The sequence below is a fragment of the Acinonyx jubatus genome, chromosome E2, assembly GCF_027475565.1.
Source record: "Acinonyx jubatus isolate Ajub_Pintada_27869175 chromosome E2, VMU_Ajub_asm_v1.0, whole genome shotgun sequence".
NCBI lineage: Eukaryota > Metazoa > Chordata > Mammalia > Carnivora > Felidae > Acinonyx > Acinonyx jubatus.
In genome coordinates, this window is record NC_069396.1 from 10,366,091 (window position 1) to 10,386,748 (window position 20,658).

A 20,658-nucleotide genomic window follows, 5' to 3' on the forward strand; every position below is an offset into this window, starting at 1 on the left:
CAGGTGACTGTCATGCACATTCAAATTTGACATCGGATGTATGAAGGAACAGAAGTACAGTGTATCCTCTGTTCTCCCTTTTAGAGCCCACGTATAAAGTGCTTAGAAAAACAGAGTCAATCCTGGAGATACCCTTCTGATGCATTGTGTGTATTCCTATTCCGCTGATTATAAGATCGAGGCCACAAGAGCTTAAACAGATCACGCGGGGAAACCCAGCTGGTTTGTTCCATCTGGATTTCCTCCCCATGTGGCCTTTCTTCAGGGCCTTCCCTAGCAGAAGTGCTCTGGATCTGCAGCCCCCACCCACCTCCTCTCTGCTGCCACCGGTGAAACCGACCAGGCATGTTGAGCTCTCACTCCTTGTAAGCTGTGATGCGGACCTCATCTTAGCCACCTCGGCACTCTTAGGGCCAGAGCAGGGTCCACATCCGCCTCTCCTGCTACCATCCTGGTCCAAGAGGCCCGAGTTATTTACCTTAATTCTAGCAAGTTTGCCTGCCCCCCGGCCCTGCCTCAGCCCCTCCAATCCATATCCACGCAAAATCTGAGACTTTTTTTTTTAAGTTTATTTATTTTGAGACAGAGAGAGAGAGAGAGAGAGAGTACGAACGAGCAGAGGAGGGGGAGAGAGAGGGAGAGAGAGGAAAAGGGAGAGGATCCCAAGCAGGCTCTGCGGCATCAGTGAGGAGCCCAACGTGGGGCTCGAACTCCAGAACTGTGCGATCGTGACCCGAGCCGAAGTTCGAAGCTTACCCAACTGGGACACACCCAGGGGCCCCTGAGACTTTTTAGGAGATAATGTCATCCTCTCCACTCTCTGTCTCTCACATCTGAAATCTAACAGGTTCCTTCACGCTTCCTCTCCCCACCCCGCCAGGTCCTATTGATGTGGCCATTAGCTTTCCACCTCTCCCTCTGGCCTGTAACTCTTCGGCCCTTTTCACGCTGGAAGACCTCCACTTACCTTGTGCTCCCTCTCCTGGCACACAAGACCTTATTCCTCTCTTCCCTGGGAAAATCAACCCACTCTCTTTGGTCTTCCTTGGAAGGCCAACTCCAAAGAGACACGTGACGCGCAGACACTCTTAACCCCACTCCAGCTAAATTAGATTCTGCTGGCATTCTTTCTCATGTAGGCACCTATTCTGCTCCATGATAGTATTTGCGACCATTTGGGTTCTAGCGCCGTCGAGGAACCCAATCGCCGTCTTTCCCACTGGCCTGTGAGAACATATTTCGTTCATCACCGCCAGCAGGAGGGATCCCAAGATCAAACGAATGTATTGAGTCAAGAACGGGCGCGCGGCAAACGAGACGCACGTTCACCGCGACGGCAGGTACCGCTTGTTCCGGCCGAGTTCTGCGGGTCGTGGTGCTGGGGGCCGGGATTCCGTCTGGAGGAGCTGGAGGCATGGTCCCTGGGAGAAGGGAGAAAGATGAGAAGGATGAGAAGCGGTGGCCCACCGCCAGCCTGCCGTGCGCCGCGTAGGCAGCGACGAGGCTCAGGGTCCCGGCCCCCGGGCTCCTCCACGTTTGCCAGCTCCCCGGTCCCTCGGGTGGGCTCTCGGGAGCCCAGCCGAGCCCAGTTTCCTCTTCTTTATCAAGGGGTTAATAATTCCCCCCTTGCCAAGCAGGGCCTTGAGGTAAATGGAGACAAAGCACCTGGCACTCGGGAGGCGTTCAGAGCGCGAAACACCTCGCCTGTGTCGCTGGAAGACTTGTCCAAGAGAAGTCTGCACAGGCAGCGAGGGGAGTCGCGCCGCTTACCTGGGCCTGCCCCCTCCCAGCTCGGCCCTCCGTGCGCCGAAATTACGTTTTCCGAGCCGGACCCAGGGCGCTCCCTCCTCCCTCCCCCCCGCCACTCCCCCAGGGCCCTCCCCCTCCGCCTCCTCCCTCCGAGCGGGAGCCGGGGATCCCACGCCCTTGCACCAGCCCGGGGGCTCGGACGGGCCCGGGAGCCGCTGGTCGCCAATCACCGTGCGGTGGAGAGGCGGGCGCTCGGCTCGGCGCGCCGGGGGAGCCAGCTGGCGCTGCTTTCCCCGGGAGCCTCAGACGCTCGCACAGACAGACGGACGCACAGACTGGCGGGCGAGCGGGCGGGCAGGCACGGACAGCGTCCCCCGGCCGTCTGCGCTCCGAGGCGCGCGCCCGCCCCGGGGAGCCCCCACCCCCGCCCCGTGCGCCCCCCCACCCCACCCCTCCCGGGAGCGGCGGGCGGCAGCTCCGCGGGCCGGCGCCGGCAGAAGGGAGGGCGCGCGGGCGGCCGGAGGAGGGGAGGCCCCGGCGCGCGCGGCCCGCGAGGTGAGCGGCGGCGGCTCCCACCTGGCGCCGCACCTGGAGCGCCGCGCTCCGGGCCGGCGGGGAGAATGCGCGCCGCCAGTGCGCTCCGCCCGCCGCGTCCGGCCGCCCGCAGCCGCCGCGCCCGCACCTGACCATGGAGTGCGCCCTCCTGCTCGCGTGCGCCCTGCCCGCCGCCCGCTCGGGCCCGCCGCGGGCTCCGGCGGGGCTGGGGCGCGTGGCCAAGGCAGGTGCCCGCCGAGGGGCGCGCCGAGAGCGGGGAGGGCGGGGGGCGCCCGGCGCCAGCCCCGCCGCGCCCCTCACGCGCGGTGTCACCTTTTCTCTTGCAGGCGCTCCAGCTGTGCTGCCTCTGCTGTGCGTCGGTCGCCGCAGCCCTAGCCAGTGACGGCGGCGGCGGCGGCGGCGGATTAAACGTCGGTTCGTATTTGCTCCCCACCCCGAGAAAGGGCCTTCCCGGGCACTTGTCCCTTCTTTCCCCCCCTCCCCGAAAGAGGGGAAAGTGGGAAGGCGCGTTCCACGTCCCCCCTCCCCTCCCCGCCCCGACCTGGCAGGTGTGTGCCCGTCCTGGAAAGGGTTCCTGTTTGGCGGGGCGGGGGGTGATGTGGCAAGGACTCTGAACTTATCAAAAGAATCAGTGTCTTGAGCTGAAAGTCGCATAATTGAGAAAACAGTACTTTCCCTGGGTCGCAGACGGCTTGTTTAAAAAACATACTGGGGTGAGAAATTAGGAAGGGGACATTCTGGTTGATAGCAGAAGGCACCTTCCTTATTTCCTTCCTTTTCTGGGAAAGCCTGTGGGAACTAATGCTTGGGGGGGGGGGGGAGAGTGAAAAAATGCGAGACCTCCCCTTCCCCGTCTCTCCTCCTCGTTTTCCTCTCCACTTGTGTTCTTTCTCTTCCTTTCCTTCTCTCCTTTTTCCTGCCCTTGGGTCACGGATGTCCCAAGACTGCTTTTAGAAGGAGGAGAGCAGGTAAGCTGGAGGTCTCTGGGGGCTTTATCTCTTCTGAGGTTCCCGGCCAAAAACCTCCAGAGAACACCCTTCCCTTCTGTCATTTATTAACTTCCTGATGGTTGCCATTGTTTCCACCAGCTACAGGAGAACAGCTCATCCACGTGTCTAGCACAACCTGATGACCAACCCGGATTCTAGGAGTTTTAGCCTTGCAGGGTCCTCTCCTGCTGTGGGAGAGCCAGGCCTACTGGGGAGAGGGGAAATGGCAGAGTCCTCGGTGAAGGCTGGGGAAAATGTGGGTGAGATGAGGGGAGGGGACAGAGCCAGGAGTTAACTCCTGAGAAATTCACCGTTTGTCCGACCAGAGAGGCTGACTGGAGTTTCTAAAACAACCCCTCATTGTTCGATTGGAGGTCAGAAAGCTGGAGGCTCCCTCTGGGGCAGGGGGATTTGTGGGCTGATGGCCTAGAGGGCTAGCTGGATAAGGCTACCCATGGCCTCCTAGCGAAGAGCAGGCAGAGTTTCAGGTGGGTTTGGGGAAGGAGGTCAGAAACATCTTCCTGCAGAGACTAGCGCATGCGCTGGCCCAGTTTCCACACTTGGGTTTTAGCACGGTGGAGAAAGGAGGTGGTTTTTTAATAAGAAAAAGTTGCATTTAATCAAGAGTCACATTCCTGTAAAGCAGTGTAACAGAGTTTTAAGACAGAAGTAGTGTAAAAAAAAAAAACTCAGTTTTTTAAGGGTAAGAGAGGAGGAAAACTTATTTCCCAGTTACTTTTTAATAAGCATGTCAGAGATAGTATTTCTAGTCAGAGGAGTCGAGAAAATGGGAGGGGCAGGATGTAAAGAAGACTGAGAGAAAGGTAGTGGCTCAAGCAATCAGAGTCACAGGTGGTTCATACGCAGAAGAACACAGTTGAAAATTATTGTCATGTTGGGATTTTAGTTTTCCAAACGGAGGCTCAGTTAGCATATCGCTCATGGATCCCTCTTACCTACCAGCCTTCTGGTCATTCCTGAGCTTTTCTTATTTGGTTGTTGACTCTCTTGGGAGAAGGGAAAGTCCTCTCTCTCTTCCTCCTCCAGTAACCAGGGACCCCAGTGACTCAAACATGCCTCTTAGTTATTCGGAATCGTTCTAAACGCTTTCCAAATTAGTTTCCCATTCTGTGCCTAGAAAGTGGAAATGCAGAATGTCTTCAAACACGCAGAAGGTCTGTTCCAAATCCTTTTGTGATGGTAGTTCTTGGTCTCAGCATTTTGTGATAGAAAACGGTGTGCTGGCTTCGGTTGTCCAGCAACAAATAGTTGGTTGGTTTTGGGGGTTTTTTTATAGTTGGTTGGTTTTTGGGTTTTTTTGTTTTTTTTTGTTTTTTTGCAAGCAGCAATTTGTGCTGCTCTAGAGAGCAATGGGGAAAGTATTTTTAAACGTGCCTTCCAGGTGTTCCCCTGACTGATACTCCCTCCCTCACCAACATGTCTGAGCAATTTTAAACATCAGACTCAATAGGAAAGTTCTGACAATTTTGAGACATTTTTGAATGCATCCACTGTATTTTATGCTTACAGTGAAATGGGATTGTCCCTGGAAAAGCTCAGAGTAAAACGTTCAGAGCAATACAAGCGCTGGGGTTTTATTATCACATGTAGTTGCTCTCGGAAATCTGAAACTGCCAGTATTCGCTCCTCGTTATCTGAGATAGCATCTCAAGTTACTCAGCACTGGGAGTTATCATTTGAAATTTAAACTCTGCCTCCCCCTATGCTCCCAGTTCAGTTTAAGCCCGAAGATATTAATCTCCTCGGAAAAAAAAAATTGATGCATTTCTTTACTTCTGCGCTTCTGTATTTATTTTGTGTCCAAAAGATCACTTTTTATGTACGGATGGTTCTGCAGCTCCCAGACTCCAGTTCATCTCTCTCTGTCTCCAGACCATGAGAGAGAGTTGTGGCATTTTCTCGCAAACATTCTTGGCATTCGTGAAGATCGTGCTTGACTTCTCGGTTTGGTAGGCATCCCTGTCACAGAGCTCCTTGCAAAAGCCACAGAGTTCTCCTCTTCGGGAGCAGCTCTGAGTTCCCGTTAAGTGAGGTGCAGGGCAGTGGAAACAAAGATACCTTTGAGCTGTCCTTTGCTCCCCGCCAGCCTGTTGGAAAGCGAGCCTTTGGTACTGTGGGTACCGGGTGCTGACAGCTAAAACTTTCCCGTTGCAGATTACGTCTTTGTCACGCCGGTGGAAGTGGACTCAGGCGGGTCGTATATTTCACACGACATTTTGCACAACGGCAGGAAAAAGCGATCGGCGGGGAGTGCCGGCAGCTCCCCGCATTACCGATTTTCAGCATTTGGACAGGAACTACATTTAGAACTGAAGCCCTCGGCGATTTTGAGCAGTCACTTTGTTGTCCAGGTACTTGGAAATGATGGTGCTTTGGAGACTCCGGAACCCGCAGTGCAGCGATGCTTCTATCAGGGATTTATCAGAAATGACAGCTTCTCCTCCGTCGCTGTGTCTACGTGTGCCGGCTTGGTAAGCACCCCGCACGCTGGGTCGACTCCCCCTTTCTTGTGTTTTGTGGAACTCGAATGAACAGATGTCTGCAATATTAAGTGTTCTTCCAGCCAGCTCGACACATTCATACTGTCAGCTTTGATACTTCTAATATTCTCAATTAATCTAATCTGCTCCCAGAAAAAGAAAATAGAATAGAACTTTAATTACCATTTAGAACATTCTTTTGATGTTTAATGGTCTGGGCCTCTTTATTCTCTGTGTTTGAGACGATCCCTGAGGAAATTAACTTGATGGATGCCATTCGCTTTGTAAAGTCTTAAGAGAGCCAGGCATTATATAAATCTAACAAGCTGCATGCTTCTACACTGCTTTGAGACGGGAAAACTGTATTTCAATGCAAAATTGTGTTCCGCAGCCCCGTTAAGCCCAACCTTCACGGTAGAAGGGAGGCCCTTTGTTTTCTTTGAACTAGGCTGTTCATGTCCTGCTCGCACAAGACATCCTTTTAGACTGTGGTGTGGTGTGTTTGAGGACTGGCAGGACTGAGTGTGGCATCCAGGGAGGCAGAGCACTTAAAAAGCATTGGGGACCAGCGTCATTTCCCCTCTGTGCGATCCTGGACAGCTGAGCTCCAGGCCAAGGCTGTTGGTGTCAAACGATACTTGCCTCAGGATTCGGTCAAATCTACGAGGCAGTAAATGCGGTTCTGGGTTCGCACTGCCGCTGAGAAGCGTCTTGCACGGACATAAGAGTGTGTGTGTGTGTGTGTGTGTGTTCGAACACGTCATCGGCCATGCCCTGGCATGGCCGGAAGAAGTGTGGGAAAGCCCAAGTGGCGATGTCGTTCGTAACGTGCACGGTATATCAGGACACCGAGCAAGGAGCGGGGCGGGAGGGGTAGGTGCCGGTGCATGAAAACTCCCACGTTCTGCGCCAGTCGAAACTTTATTATTCAACTTCGTTTTCATAGCGTGGCCTGAAATGCAGCTATCGCCTTTCATCACAACTAGAGTTTTGGTGTTCTTTGGTATGATTTTGCAGTGTCGGGCGAGGCAAAGATCTGACAGTTCCCAGCTAAGCTTGATCCGTGTAAATGACCGCCATGACTCACTAATGACGTGGCTACGCACACCCACAAATAGATTTGGCGTCTTGGTGGTGGTGGTGGTGGTGGTGGTGGTGGTGTTGGGCCTGATGGTGATGGGTCTTCCGCTCTTTTCCGGGCATTGTCCCGTATTTCCCCCGTCTCCTGTCTGCTCCTGTATCCTAATGCCTTCGGGAGCGGAGGCACCTCACGGTAGTGGCTTAAACTATCCCATTCCACATAACACCGTGGAGGTGCAAGTTAGGAACCTCCATATGCCTTCGTGTCTTCAGCTCTAGAGTGGAAATAGCAAGAGGGTTTACAGCACAGAGCTGTGGGGATTCAGCGACTTCTTACATGGACGATGCGAAGCGGTTCCTGGCAGGGAATAATCGCTCCCTGGCGGTTCTAGTTCCGGCAACACTTAGCCACCTCACGTACCTCTCTTGGGATTCCCCCCTCTGTGAATGACAGGAAACCTGATCGGTTGCCTCGTATCAATAGATGTCAGTTGATTTCTCCTGGGGAGGAGAGTCACCGGGAGCAAATGATCGCTTAACAAACGGGAATGAGGCAAGTGAAAAATTTCCATCGTTGTGATGGATGTGAGAGAATTGACGGCCACATGCGCCTGTGTAGAAGGCCAATGTGGGTTGGAATCATGACATTTGGATTCTGTCTCCCCTACTCCAGAAGCCAGCTGCATGTAATCAGTTAAATAACTTTTCTAGGTCTCAGTTTCCTCTCCTGCATCATGTAAAATAACTTCTCAGACCACTGCCATCTCTAGGCATCTGACTCTGATTAGCCGATTTGTTGACCCTGGCGGGGCCCACTTGGTATGGGGTAGGGTGAGAATCAAGCCGATCCCCACCTCTCCGTGACCCTGCCAAACGACTACGAAACACAAACACATACCCCCCAAACTTGATGAGAAAAAAACAACAAGAAAGAAACATGAAAGGGGGAAAAAACCACAACTGAGAAACTGGACGCCACTCTGAGTTAATTTTTGAAGCCCCGTGTTGAAGTATAATGTGTGTACGGAAACGTGCAAAACGAACATGCAGAAAAAGGCAAAAATCATAGAGCACAGCCTAATGAACTTTCACACAGTTCGCACCCATGTACCCGCCACCAAGATGAAACAAGACATTCCCAGTGTCCCAGACGATCCCCCTGTGTCCGCTCCCCGGTCCCTGCCCCACCCCCACCCCCAGAGGTAACCACTGTCCTAACTTCTAACTTAGCTTACTTTTGCCCATTTAAATATTTTGCATAAGGCAAATTATACAGTATTCGTCTGCGTGAATATTTCACCAGGTTTCCATTTAGAGGTCGGTGGGCGTCTAAGCGTTCCGGTTTGGGCTATTCTGGAGTACCGTTGAGCATTCTTGTCTGTGCCTCGTGGTGAGCCTGTGGACCCCTGTCGGAAGTATACCTAACAACGCGTTGTTGGGTGTGGCTGTGCCACTTGGCACCTGCCATCAGCGGGTCTGGGAGCTCCAGTCACTCCACATCCTCGCCGACACTTACTGTTGTCTCTGGTTTCCATTTTAGCTACCGAAGTGATGGGCGTGACGTGGTTCCCCATGACGGGTTTAGTTTGTGGTGTCCTGGTGGTGATTGCAGTCGAGTACCATTTCTTCTGCTCACCGGCCATCTGTATGTCCTCTTGTGTGATCCGTCTCTATCCTGCAGACAGATGGTATTAATGCTTCCAGCCTATGCTGTGGTGTTTTTCCCTTTTCTCTGTCAATAGAAACCAGAATTCTGAGCAAAAACACTGCTCTGCTGGTGTGACCTCTCTGTTACGATGGCTACGATTCTCTAACAAGGCATTGACCTGCTTATGAAGCACTATCAAACGGCAGTAGTGAAGATGGTGAGATCATCTGAGGTACCACGGTGAGGGGACACTTCACTAGAAACAGGGAGAGAGGGTGATGGGGAGGAATAATCGTGGCAGGAGGAAGACTTTCTTCATCCTTCCAGCCCCTTAGAACACATAGACCTTGCCCTCCTTCTTTGGCCAAACAAAGGGTTATACCCTTGCTAAAGTTCATTAGCAGCTACTTTGATGGCTTCCGAGCAGTGAATAATGGAAGAGTTCATGAGAGGGGCAAACCTCTCCATGCTTTTTTGGAGAGACTCGGCAGGGTTAACATGCTAAAGGAGACGAGCAACTCTTCTTGCCTTGATGTAGAAGCTGACAGGAGCCGAATGAGACTGATAGGTAGAGTCTTTTCCACTGGAAGGCTCTGCATCAGGGTTTCTATCCCCATGGAGCTGGATGACTGGCCTCAGAATGCTTTTAGAGGTTACAGCAACTTCCTGGAGTGCATGCAGTGTGTCTCAGGACAATAGGTCACCTTTCCATAACGAAGTACCCATGGAAGAACTAACCTGTTATCTTGGTCGCCAGGGAAGCCCCAGGAGAGAATGAGAAAGGGTAGGAAGGTTATAATCATGAAATAGATGCCTATGTATATACATGTGTACGTGCATATTCCAGCGAGGATGTCTCTGGCAGGGAATTTCCCTCAATAATTCAGAATTAAACTGTCCTTCGAGTATTTGCTTAAAATGCACTCCCCTCCCCACGACTGACAGGGCTCGCTTTACTCAGGAGTTGAGCAGGCCATTATTTACTTAGAACAAGGGACAGAACAGAAGTTGCAAACTTCCCTGGGTGAATCCTGCCTCCCGCGGTGTCCCGGCATGATTATTATTTTTGGGGGTTTTGAGTGCATTTAGACAGGAACTTGCCTACTCCAACTCCTCACTGCCCCCTACATCTGACTGCCTCGCACTCTGTGAGGGTGTCTTGGGTTTGCAGCCTTTGTCCCAGAATCTTGGGGGTGCAGATTAACCCAATCACCATTTGCCATGTATATCCCTCCTACCATATCTAGCCTCTCTTCCACTAACACAGCCATGGAAAGGTCGTTACGTCCAGGAAGCCCATGCTGTTGTTAGCATTCGCATCTTGATGTTGAACTACCACCTACCTTTTTATGACTTTCACCTGTATTTCTTAATTTTGTCTTCTGGGTTGGTAGAACAAACTTGTACCTTTCTGCCTCCATGCTGGGAGATCCAAAAGGCCTTTCTGCTCAAAAATGTTTTGCCTTAGGGCGCCTGGGTGTCGCAGTCGGTTAAGCGTCCGACTTCAGCCAGGTCACCATCTCGCGGTCCGTGAGTTCGAGCCCCGCGTCAGGCTCTGGGCTGATGGCTCAGAGCCTGGAGCCTGTTTCCGATTCTGTGTCTCCCTCTCTCTCTGCCCCTCCCCCGTTCATGCTCTGTCTCTCTCTGTCCCAAAAATAAATAAAAGTTAAAAAAAAATTAAAAAAAAATGTTTTGCCTTAGAGCTCCTTTTTTTTTTTTTTTTTTAAATCAGGACAGTGGTTTTCAGAGTGTGATCAGCTGCATTAACTTTGCCTGAGGTGTTGAAAATTTGAATTTCTTTACCCACAACAGAAGGTCAGAGAGGCTAAGCTCAGGAATGTGTGTTTTTCTAATTCTCCAAGTGACTCCTAATGCATATTAACAGTAGAGAACCATTGGATCAAGACGTTGAACAAATAGGCAAATTGTTTTAATAACTGCTGTTGGGAAAAAAAATAATTGCTGTTGGTTTGACAGACTGATCCCATTTCTAAAACTTAGTGGAAATGTCGTGTTTTAAGAACAGATTGAAAAGACACATTGAAAGATTATCCTTTTATTCCACAAGTTTTGATTAGCTTCTGTCAGGCACCTGTCAGGGTACAGCGGATAAAGTCACAAGCACGTTGGATGCCATGTTCTAGTTTATAGAAGAAGTTCACGGCGTAGGGTTTTAAAAATGGGGGAAGCATAGTCAAATAGTACTAAAAGCCACCTCTGGGAGATCTACTGTGCACATTAGCATATTAGCAACTTAGAAATGCCCTACTTTAAGGACACTTGTTTAAGCCTAGAATTTTCCTGACAGTCTGGTACTAACAAAATTGAAGCGATGATTCCCAAAAAAGATCTACTGAGTATTGATTTCTAACCGGGGGGAGATGTTCCTGGAATAAAAGGATTTCATGACCATATAAGTGGCCATATATTCCCATAGAGTTAGGGAAACCTTAGGTTTAAATGCAATTAGAAGTCTTTTCTGTAATAGGGTCCACACCTTTTAATATGCTAATGTGGATTGCGGCTTGTGAAGCTCCCAGAGGTGGAATTCTAATACTAATTGGGCTGCTCCCCTCTCTTGAAGGCGTACTTTCATCAATAACTTGTCCAGATTTCTGTGGTTCACCCTAAAAGAGCAATTTCTAGCTCTAAGATTACTTGCACTTTGCGGGTGCCTGATAAACCTAATTTCCATGTGTTCCCATTGGGGAAATACACCCCTTGCTTGACAAACTCAAGCACCAAGCTCCGTTCACCATGTGAGGATCAAGTGACAAGGCTTGTGGGAACTTCCGCCGTATTGCTCCCCTCCCCAGATCTGTACTAAGTGTACTTGGTGCTCTACCTTTGATGAATAACAGTGAGCGAGCACCCAGCTGGCGAAGAGCGGAGGACTGCTCGGCCGCCGTCTTCCCTCGTCTCCAGTCAGGACCCGGGCTCAGCATTGCATCAGGGGCTCAGCAGAAAGTACGCAGGAGATCCCTCCGGTCTCAAGTCCTGACACACCGCCTAGTTCTTGTGCCTCCGCTTTCTTTCGTTTCTTCTCTCCTTGTCCTCAACAATTAAACCGTAAGTGGTGTTTCTCCTCCGTGGCTGGCTGCCCCGGTGTCCTCATGCCTTTGTTAGCGGTGGCCTCTAGACTGCTCTCCAGAGAGCCCGGGTCCCTGCGAGGAGCTTTGGAAGAGGTTGTGTTTCCGTAGGCGGTAGGACAGCTTTGATCTCCCCTTTTCAGAGTCATTTTGTGACTCAGAAGGCTCAGCCATTGAGTTGTCTCTTGCTGGCCACTGCCTTCCCTACAGTCTTTAGAAAGCTGGTTTCCGTTCATAAAAGGGCTGAAGTTAAATGACTTTAGTCCAGACGTGCAGAAAGAAACTCCGCTGTCTTGCTTTGTGGCGACTTGTTAGCTAAGCAGGGGTTTGCTGAATTACATACACCCCCTTGGAACTTCTCAATCACTTGAGAGGATCATGTGAAATTAAGGATTAGCCTGGGCTGTATTCACAAGTGTTTGGATACAGGCTGATCCAAATCAGAGATGTTTTCTTAGGTTATTGATTCATCAAGGGTAAAAAGATGTTTTTCTTTCTTTCTTTTTTTCTTTCTTTCTTTCTTTCTTTCTTTCTTTCTTGGCCACTCTTCAGCCATGATTTGCTCCAAGCAATACTTGCAGCAAAATGCCAGCTAATTTCTTTTTTTCTGAAAACAGGGCCAAGGTTCTTGCCAAAGAGCAGGGTCCCGAGGCTGACTTGAGGGGTGCTCACATGGGAGGGTGGAGGGCTGACTCTTCCCCCCGGGCTCTCTGGCTGTGAGAGGGTGGCCGCCAGAGGAATGTAACCCCCAGCCTCCAGAATTGTGAGTGCTGGGCTTTCTCCGTGCCTCTGCACCTGTTGTTTTTCACCTGTAACGTGGATGTAACTCTGTCGCTTTCGGGGGACTGTGGCGACACATAATGAGCACTTAGCCTGGCACATGCTGGGTGCCCCATCCTTCATTACCCTTGGCTTTGGACTAGGAGGGGGTCTGGGAAGGAAATGGCAATGGCACGCTGGTCCTGGAGCCTCCTCAAGCCTGTCAAAAGGGGAAGAGGGCCCTGGGTGGTGGCAACACCCTGCAGAGGATATTTGGAGATTTTATCGGAGCAAGTAACCGCTACGTGATCCACCATGAAGGAGGGAAGCAAGAGAAAGGTATAGAATAACGGGGAAAGATCAGGCAACACGTGAAGGTCTGGATGGAGGCATGCATGGTAGAGAGCGTGGTGTACCGGCTTTGAGCTCAGACTTGGAAGTCCCAGCTCTGGCCTTCAGTAACCACGTAACTCGGGTCAAATCACGGACCTCTCCACGCTTCATTTCCTCATCCGTGAGATGAGGAGAATGGGGCTTATGGATGCTGACTTGGAAGGAAAATACGGAATGGTGCAATGCTTAAAACAGCGCCTAGCGCCTAGTAATGATGTTGGTAGTGGTAATGAGAGAGTAATAATTGCCATGATTGCGGACCTCCTTCCGTAAAGGTGTTTCCAACGTTGGCTAATGCCAGTCCTCTTTACCACCCGCAGGCAGGAAACTTGTAGCCACGGTAATAATAGTTTGTATTTATTGAGCACTTCCTTTCGTTATTAAAACTGGGGCCGTGGAGAGAGGAGGATTCAGCTAAGACACAGACTGAGGCCTTCATAAGATTTAATCGCCAGAGAGCGTAGGGGTGTTCAAGGTCTAAAGTAGCATACCCCCCGGGCCCCCACGCACTACAAAAGGACCGAGGCACCTAAAAACAAACAAACAAACAAACAAACAAACAAACAAAAAACCCCAGCATCATATTTTTAGGCCCCACCTCTGAGATTTCTGTGGATCCTGGGTAGAGCCGAGGCATCCATTTGAGTAAAGGTAAGAAAAACCTTCACAGATGGTCCCACCCAATGGGCACTGCTGACTGAATTAGCGTCCTGAGTGTGTCCGCGAAGAATCTTCTCAGGGGAGACGGGACGGCTGGAACATCTTTGTGACAATTGTTTTTGCTTTATGGATGCATCGCGGCATGTAAGTGTGACTGTCCATGCTCTAACTGGCACCAGCCGATGTGTATGCTAAGAGGGCAGGCAGGGTGGCTAGTGTGGCTCCAAACGTAGAACATTCTGGTTTGTGTGTCCTGGGAAGCGTCCCTGGCGGGTAGAATAGCTCCACCTCGAGCTAGGTTAAGCCTAAAAAATACATTTTTTTTGGCTCAGAGATCACTCACATTCGTCCTTCCCACCCTCGTCCTTGTCCTAGGATGGCTAGCCTTGAGCAAGGCGGGACCCGAGGTACCCAGTGACGTCATCACTGTTGTCTTTCTTCTGACTCTGCCCTTTTTGTGCCTCCTGAGTTCCGGAGAGGAGTCCAACGTTTCCTTGGGTGCCTGGTGTCTCAGGTGCCTTGCTCAGCGGTGACACCACAGTTGGAACCTATATGCTGTGTGAGAGCACGTGTGTGGGGCTCTGGACTTGATTCCCTCTCTCATCTCTCCGGTAGCCTCGGGGCCGTGCTCCATTCCTCTGTGTTTCCAAACAAGACCAAATTTTGTCTTCACTTACATCATGATATGTGAGTTAATGCCTAAAAGGAAGTGAGGGGTGATGCACAGCAAGCCAAGGATTGCAGGTATGGGTTTGAATCTCCTTTTGAAACTAGAGTTTATTACGTCTGGTGGGGTGTGTGTGCATGTGTGTGCGCACGCGTGCGCTCATGTGCACAGTTAAAATGTCCATAAGCTGTATTAGCCAACACTTTTCCTGAAGCATTTTTGTGATGGGAAGTGGGAGTGCTTGGGAATAACATATATCTGGGAGCTCCTTCTGTATTGGTACGCGTACATCTATCTTATTCTTTCAACTGCTGCATATTATTCCCTTCTGGTCAATAGGTTTGTTTCCAGTCTTTTGCTGTTTGCTGAAGAGGGCATGCATATGGATGAGTCTTTTTAGTTGCATGCAATTCTATATTTCCCGAGAGAGAGACACCAAGAGACCGCCTTTGTGAAAAGCTGAGGCATCACACACACACTAGACATTAGCTATGGCCAGAAATTTCCTTCCTGAGATTGATCCTAGCCACCCAACGTCACTGGCTATTACTGGCTCTGGTTGGTTGTAAATCACGCATAGTTACTGAGAACTCGTTTCACCTTTGTCTTCGTTGAGCCCAAGAAAGTCACTCAGGTGAAAGGTTCTCTCCAGTGGAGTATATGTGCTGGTAAAATTGCACGGTTTCCCACCATCAACGATAGACCATTGAAGAGAAGGTGGTACTGATGAATTCATGAAGTCCAAATATAAACCAGCCCAGTGAGCACTGCCCATTAAAGCTTTCATGACCCATACTATTTGCCCGGGCTTCCTACCCATCTCTGTCCACAAACCCAGGAGTGCCCTTTCAGTTACATCAAGTCGTTTCTGTGGAAGCCTGTTCCCACGGTTTCTCTATCCAATTACAGGGCAGAGTACCCTCAAATACCCTAATACAAGTCTGGTGAGAGCGTGCTATCTGGACGGCATGCTCACCTCTCCTGAAGGGATGCCTTTGATGGATCTAAGGATTTCATTCGTGGCTGAATTCTTTTTGATTGCTTATTCATGCTGCTGAGCTCTGGAATATTTTATCTGCCCTTATTACCGCTACAAGTCAAGGGGGCGTGCTTTCTAATATAAATTATATAACGCACACCGCTAATTTACTGGAAGTTGGCTACCCTTAGTTGAGAGACGGCACTTGAAAGGGACTGCTGTAAGCTAGTAAGAAGAGATTATCTCTCCAGTGATTTCCTGAGCTCTCCTACAGCAGCCTGCTTTTTTAGTGTCGGTTCCTTCTGTGACTTGACCATCCTTCGCGTCCCTTTCATATTGTTCTTTGCCACCTCCGGGGGGCAGAGGAAGAGTTACCCCAGATTAATTTCTCTGTGGATGAACAGTGAACACAGTTATTCTCCAACCTCGGTTGTTGAGTGTAGGTCTGTTTTGTGCAGCACAGAGAGTCCAGATAAAGTTAGGACTTTATTTCAAAGTGACAGAAACTAAGTAGAAAATACTACTTAAATGCACTCTTGCTCTCTATATGTACTTCACATAATACACACACACACACACACACATGCATGCATATCTTGTATTTTCCTGTGTCTTAGTCTTATCTCAGTATTTTGCAATCATTGTTTTCCAGTAGGCTGCATTGAAGCCAGATGAATTTCATGCTTTCAAAAGGATTCTTTTTGTGTGTAAAGCAAATACTAGTTTCTGTTTAATCCGGCATATGTAACAATGTCATTTATGATTAAATCACATCTAGGTCAGTGATTCTTAGCCTAGAGAGCCTTAAAAAAACACAGATGCCCAGATCCTACCCCAGACCAGTTGAAGCTGAATATCTAGGGGTGGGGCCCAGGCATGAGCATTTTTTAATGGCTCCCTCGTTGGTTCTAATGCACCGTCACTACTGAGAACCCCTGGGCCAGATAAATAAATACCAGGGGCTTCAGAGGCTCTATGACCTTAGAAATGCCTCGTGCAATAGTTTAAGAAGGCTGGCATGTTCCAGTGCATGAGATCTCAGAAGCCCATCGTTTTTACTTACTAGCTATGTGATCTTGGCAAAATTATTCTTTTTGAAGACCTTTTATCTTGAAATACTTTTAGACTCACAAGAAGTTGCAAAAATAGTACAGAGATTTCCCATGTATCCTTCCCTCAGCTTTGGGAAATGCTCAACTCCCCGAGAATCTGGTTTCCTTATCTGTAAAGTAGAGATGGAAAAAACCCTGTGAAAGGGCTGCTTTGAGAAGGAAGTGACAAGATGATGCCATGTACAAACTGTGGCCCCGAGCTCCGCAACCCCTGCTGCGCGCGCGCACACACACGTCTCCCAATTATTCATTCAGCTGCTAATTTCAGTACTGCTGGAAAGAGATTTTGCAGAGGTCCTTTCAAATCAGATGACCTTAAGATAGGGAGATTTTGCAGGTAGGTTTGACCTGATAATTGTACGATCACGCGGAATCAGGAAAAGTCAAAGGGGATTTGACACGGGAGAGAGTCTCCGTTGCTGGCTTTGGAGATGGAGAGGTCCATGTGGTAAAGAGTGCAGGTGGCCCCAAGGAGCTGAGAATGGCCTCTAGCCGGCTGCCAGCAAGGATCGGGGGCCTCCATCCTACAACAGGAGGGAACCAAATTCTGCCAACAACCTCAATGAGCTTAGAAGTGGATTCTTTCCCAGAGCCTCCAGCGAGGAATGCAGCCCTGGCTGACACCCTGATTTTGGCCTTGGGAAACCCAGAGCACAGAACCTAGTCGCTCTGTGCCCAGACTTCTGACTTGTAGAGCTGTGAGCTAATAGGTGTTACTTTTAAGCTGCTAAATATGTGGCAGTTTGGTTATGCAGCCATAAAAACCTAACAGAAAATTTCTCCAGTGCTCACTCTGTGGCAGGTGGGTCCGGAGTAAGTCCCCTCTGTTTCCAGAATCATGGCCCTCTCATATCATCCATCAACTGCTCATGCTACCTCATGGGGCACGTCAGACCATGGGTTCAAGGAGAAGCAGTGAGTTTCCGTAGATAGTCCCTATTTAAAATTGCTTAGGAAATGTGGGGCGCCTGGGTGGCTCGGTCGGTTAAGCATCCAACTTCCGCTCAGGTCAGGATCTCACGGTTCCTGAGTTCGAGCCCCGCGTCGGGCTCTGTGAGGACAGCTCAGAGCCTAGAGCCTGTTTCAGATTCAGTGTCTCCCTCTGTCTCTGTCCCTCCCCTGCTTGTGCCCTGTCTCTCTCTCTCTCTGTCTCTCTCTCTCAAAAATAAACGTTAAAAAATTGTAAAATTGCTTAGGGAATTTTATACTGTTTCTCAATGGGGCACTACGGATATGGACGGATGCTTGTGGGCACTGGCCTGTGTGTTCTAGAATGCTTAGCATCTCAGGCCATTAGCTGGCAGATGCCATTGGCACCCCACAGCTGTATCAGAATGTTTCCAGAATATGGCCAAGTGTCCCCAGCGGTATAATTGTCCCCAGTCGAGAACCCCTGATAGCACACAATCACAAGCTGGCGGCTTTAATAGAACGCATTTATGTAAGGTGTTTTTTTTTTTTTTCCAGAAGATACTCACTGTTGATTTCAGAGTCTTTAGGAATAATGATTTCAGTAACAGTGATGATTCAATAATGATTTTTCCTTTTGAGGAACGTATTTGGGGAGACTGTGTATGAATGGTGCGTGGGGACTGGGGGTAGATTGGAAGGCAGCAAAAAATCATCTGGAAATCTTTTTAAAGATGTGTATTTGCTTTTGAATTTCACAGCATGCCAATCCAGACTGCTGAAATTAAATGGATCTTTGCAGAAACATATATTTCTAATAAAATTTACCCTTGTGTTCTTAGGAGGGAGGGAGCCTATCTTACAAGGGAGGGAGCCTATAGATGAGAAATGTGGATTCCATTTCTGGGTGTGCTGCCAACCTTCCATAAAAGTTGAATGTCCCCTGTATCCTGTTGATCTGCAGCAGTGGGGGCAATGGGCAGCTCTGGGAATGAGATGAGGAATGTTCTCTGTGTTTTATTAATGTGTGCTCAAGCCTGAGAATCTTGTCAAGGTGTATTGGGTTTTTCTATCTACTGAATGTAGTTGGGCAATTTATGCGTTTACAAGTAAACGTGTAAATTCTTCACCATACTTGATGAGGCAAGGAGCTCTGTTTTCACTGGAATGCAAGATAAGGCAGCTAATTTTTCCATATGCATGGACTCATCAGCTGACCTGGTTATGTAACCCATCTCTGCCATCGCTTCCTTCCGTCGTATGAAAGTGCACGGTACCTCGGTAGCTCGTACCTCCATAATAGCAACATCCTCGAAACCCCCAACTTCTTTCTAAATGTACCAGGTAGACAAATTCAAGGTCATTTGGGGGCTTGTATTCTTGGCTAATTGCTTGATGTTTCTCCTTTCTTTTCTCTCTGTTCCTTCCTCCTACCTACCACCCACCCCCTCTCGACACCCATCTACCCCTCCACCCACCCATCCTTCTAACTCAAAGCCTTAACTTCCAGCTTCCTCTGTGCTTCGGTGCTATGACAGACTGTGAAAGTACAAAAATGATAATATGGTCCCTAAATTCTTAGATACTCCACTGTGAAAGTGGGGAGTAATGGAGACAGGAAGATCAACACTTCAGGACAGTGCAACAGAATTAATATTATAGTTAAGGTATCATTTAGAGCACCACGAGAACACAAATAAGTGTTGAGTGACTAATTTTCAGTGTGAGCAGTGTAAATGAGGGTATGTAAATAGCACATACTTTTATACACTTGTCCGTGTAAATTTCACTGCTCCCAGGTCAGTTGAATTGGGTATTTCGAAAATAAAACTGATGCTGACCACTTGTTATCCCCTCTCCTGCCACCATTGTGATCCGAGCCGCTGTGCTCTGTCATCCGGATTCTTGTAGCAGCTTCCAGTCTGGTGGTTCTCTTACGTCTCTTGTGTCCCTGTAATCTATGCTTCTCACAGTTGCCAGATTCATTCACCTTCTTTTTTTCTAGCAGCTAAAGGCTTTCCGTTACTCATAGTGTGTCACCCAAGTTTCTTGCCATGGCCTGCAAGGTGCTATGTGATTGGGCTCCTTTCGCCCGATGTCCGGTCTTTTCTACCATCGTACCTGTCACCCCAGCTCTTCTGGCCTCCATTGCCTTTCAGCATATCCCCGGATGCCCCTGTTCCATTGACTTTGCTGTTTGAATGCTCTTCCCTCAAATATTCACCTACCCTCTTCCTTCACCTCCTGTGTATTTCATTTCTTTGTGTAAATATCATCATTGCAGAAAGTTCTTCCCTGCACCTGTCACTCCCTCATCCCCTTATCTTGCTTTATCATTCTTCATACTACTTATCATTCGTCTAATAATCGCTTTATTATCTTGCACGTGCTGCCTTCCCTGCTTGAATAGCTGCTTCATGAGGGCCAGACTTCATCTCTGCTGTTGACATCTGTGTCTCCACTGGCAAGAGCAGACCCTGGTAAATAGTAGGCGCTCAATCAACATTTGTTACATGAATGTATGTCATTAACATCCTGGTAATTTCGAAATAACAGACATCATTTCTGTGTTTGGGATGCATCCTGAATTCATTTTTCTGAAACGTTCATGCATGCCTTCATTCACCGGAAAAACTCATCAGTGGGTATCTTTTATGTGCAGGTCAGATATGGGGATTCCGAGATAGCAGTGGCCACCGATAATTTTTTGTCCGCCCAGCATCTGCTTCCCCAGTCTTTTGGCAAAGACATTGCAGTTTTCTTTGGGGACCTAGCTTTGCCACCTCTGCCTGAAGTCTTTGGAATTTGGCCGGAGGTGACATGTTTTCAGGGTGACCAGTCAGCATATCACATATCCTTGACTACAGTGATGGGTAGGGATTCATATGTAACAGGATCAGAATCAATGAAATAAAAGTCTGGGACACCTAGGGGTAACAGAGAGGATGGGCTGTAAGTCTGGAGTTGCTGGCAACCTTTGTATCCCCTGAGAATAGGGTCATCGTGGTCTTGATGCCTGACATTGAAGTACTTGGGGCTTTTCATTGGCGTGAAGCATATCCCCCTTTCTTGTTGCTCTAGCTTAACGTTAGTTTCTGTCACTTCGAAATAAAGTCCTAACTGTGATAAGACCCTTTCTACAAAGAACCCCCAGCCTCCCAGAGGAAGCAGGCAGGCAGAATGTAACAAGGGCCTCCAGCACGCACCGGCCGGGAGACCGATGGGGTGACTCCTCGCCCACACTGTGTGAATCGACTTTTAATGGGTGTAGAGCGGCGTATGACTACATCTACCCTTGTCGGTATTTTCTCCTGCTGGCGCATCTTGGATGCATTAACTGTCTTGCTGATTCACTCCTCTGTCTGTCAGTTGTCTTGTTATTACACACCTCTCCATGTCTGCCAACAATAACCGCAGATGGCTTTAAAGCAGCAAATACGAATGAGCACGTTATATGCCTGTCAGTGAGCAGTTGGGGAGAGACTACTCTCCATGGTTGGCTTCGGGGATGACCTCACATGCCATATCCACTTTGAATTGATTTCTTTGGATGATGACACATGGGGCA

The 20,658-nt window shown here is 49.2% G+C and overlaps 1 protein-coding gene across 2 annotated transcripts in view; it reads left to right on the forward strand.

Annotated features, from left to right (window-relative positions):
- Nucleotides 1–20,658, forward strand: part of ADAMTS18 (ADAM metallopeptidase with thrombospondin type 1 motif 18) — a 161,586-nt gene that overhangs the window by 17,464 nt on the left and 123,464 nt on the right. Inside the window, exons 1-3 of one of the 2 annotated variants that reach the window (XM_027075794.2) lie at nucleotides 2,317–2,527; nucleotides 2,631–2,718; nucleotides 5,469–5,785. In XM_027075794.2, the coding sequence (XP_026931595.2) occupies nucleotides 2,438–2,527; nucleotides 2,631–2,718; nucleotides 5,469–5,785 (495 nt within the window). In that variant the 5' untranslated portion in view covers nucleotides 2,317–2,437. Of the gene's footprint in view, nucleotides 1–2,316; nucleotides 2,528–2,630; nucleotides 2,719–5,468; nucleotides 5,786–20,658 lie in introns of those variants that run through there. The other variant, XM_053210141.1, reaches the window with a different exon arrangement.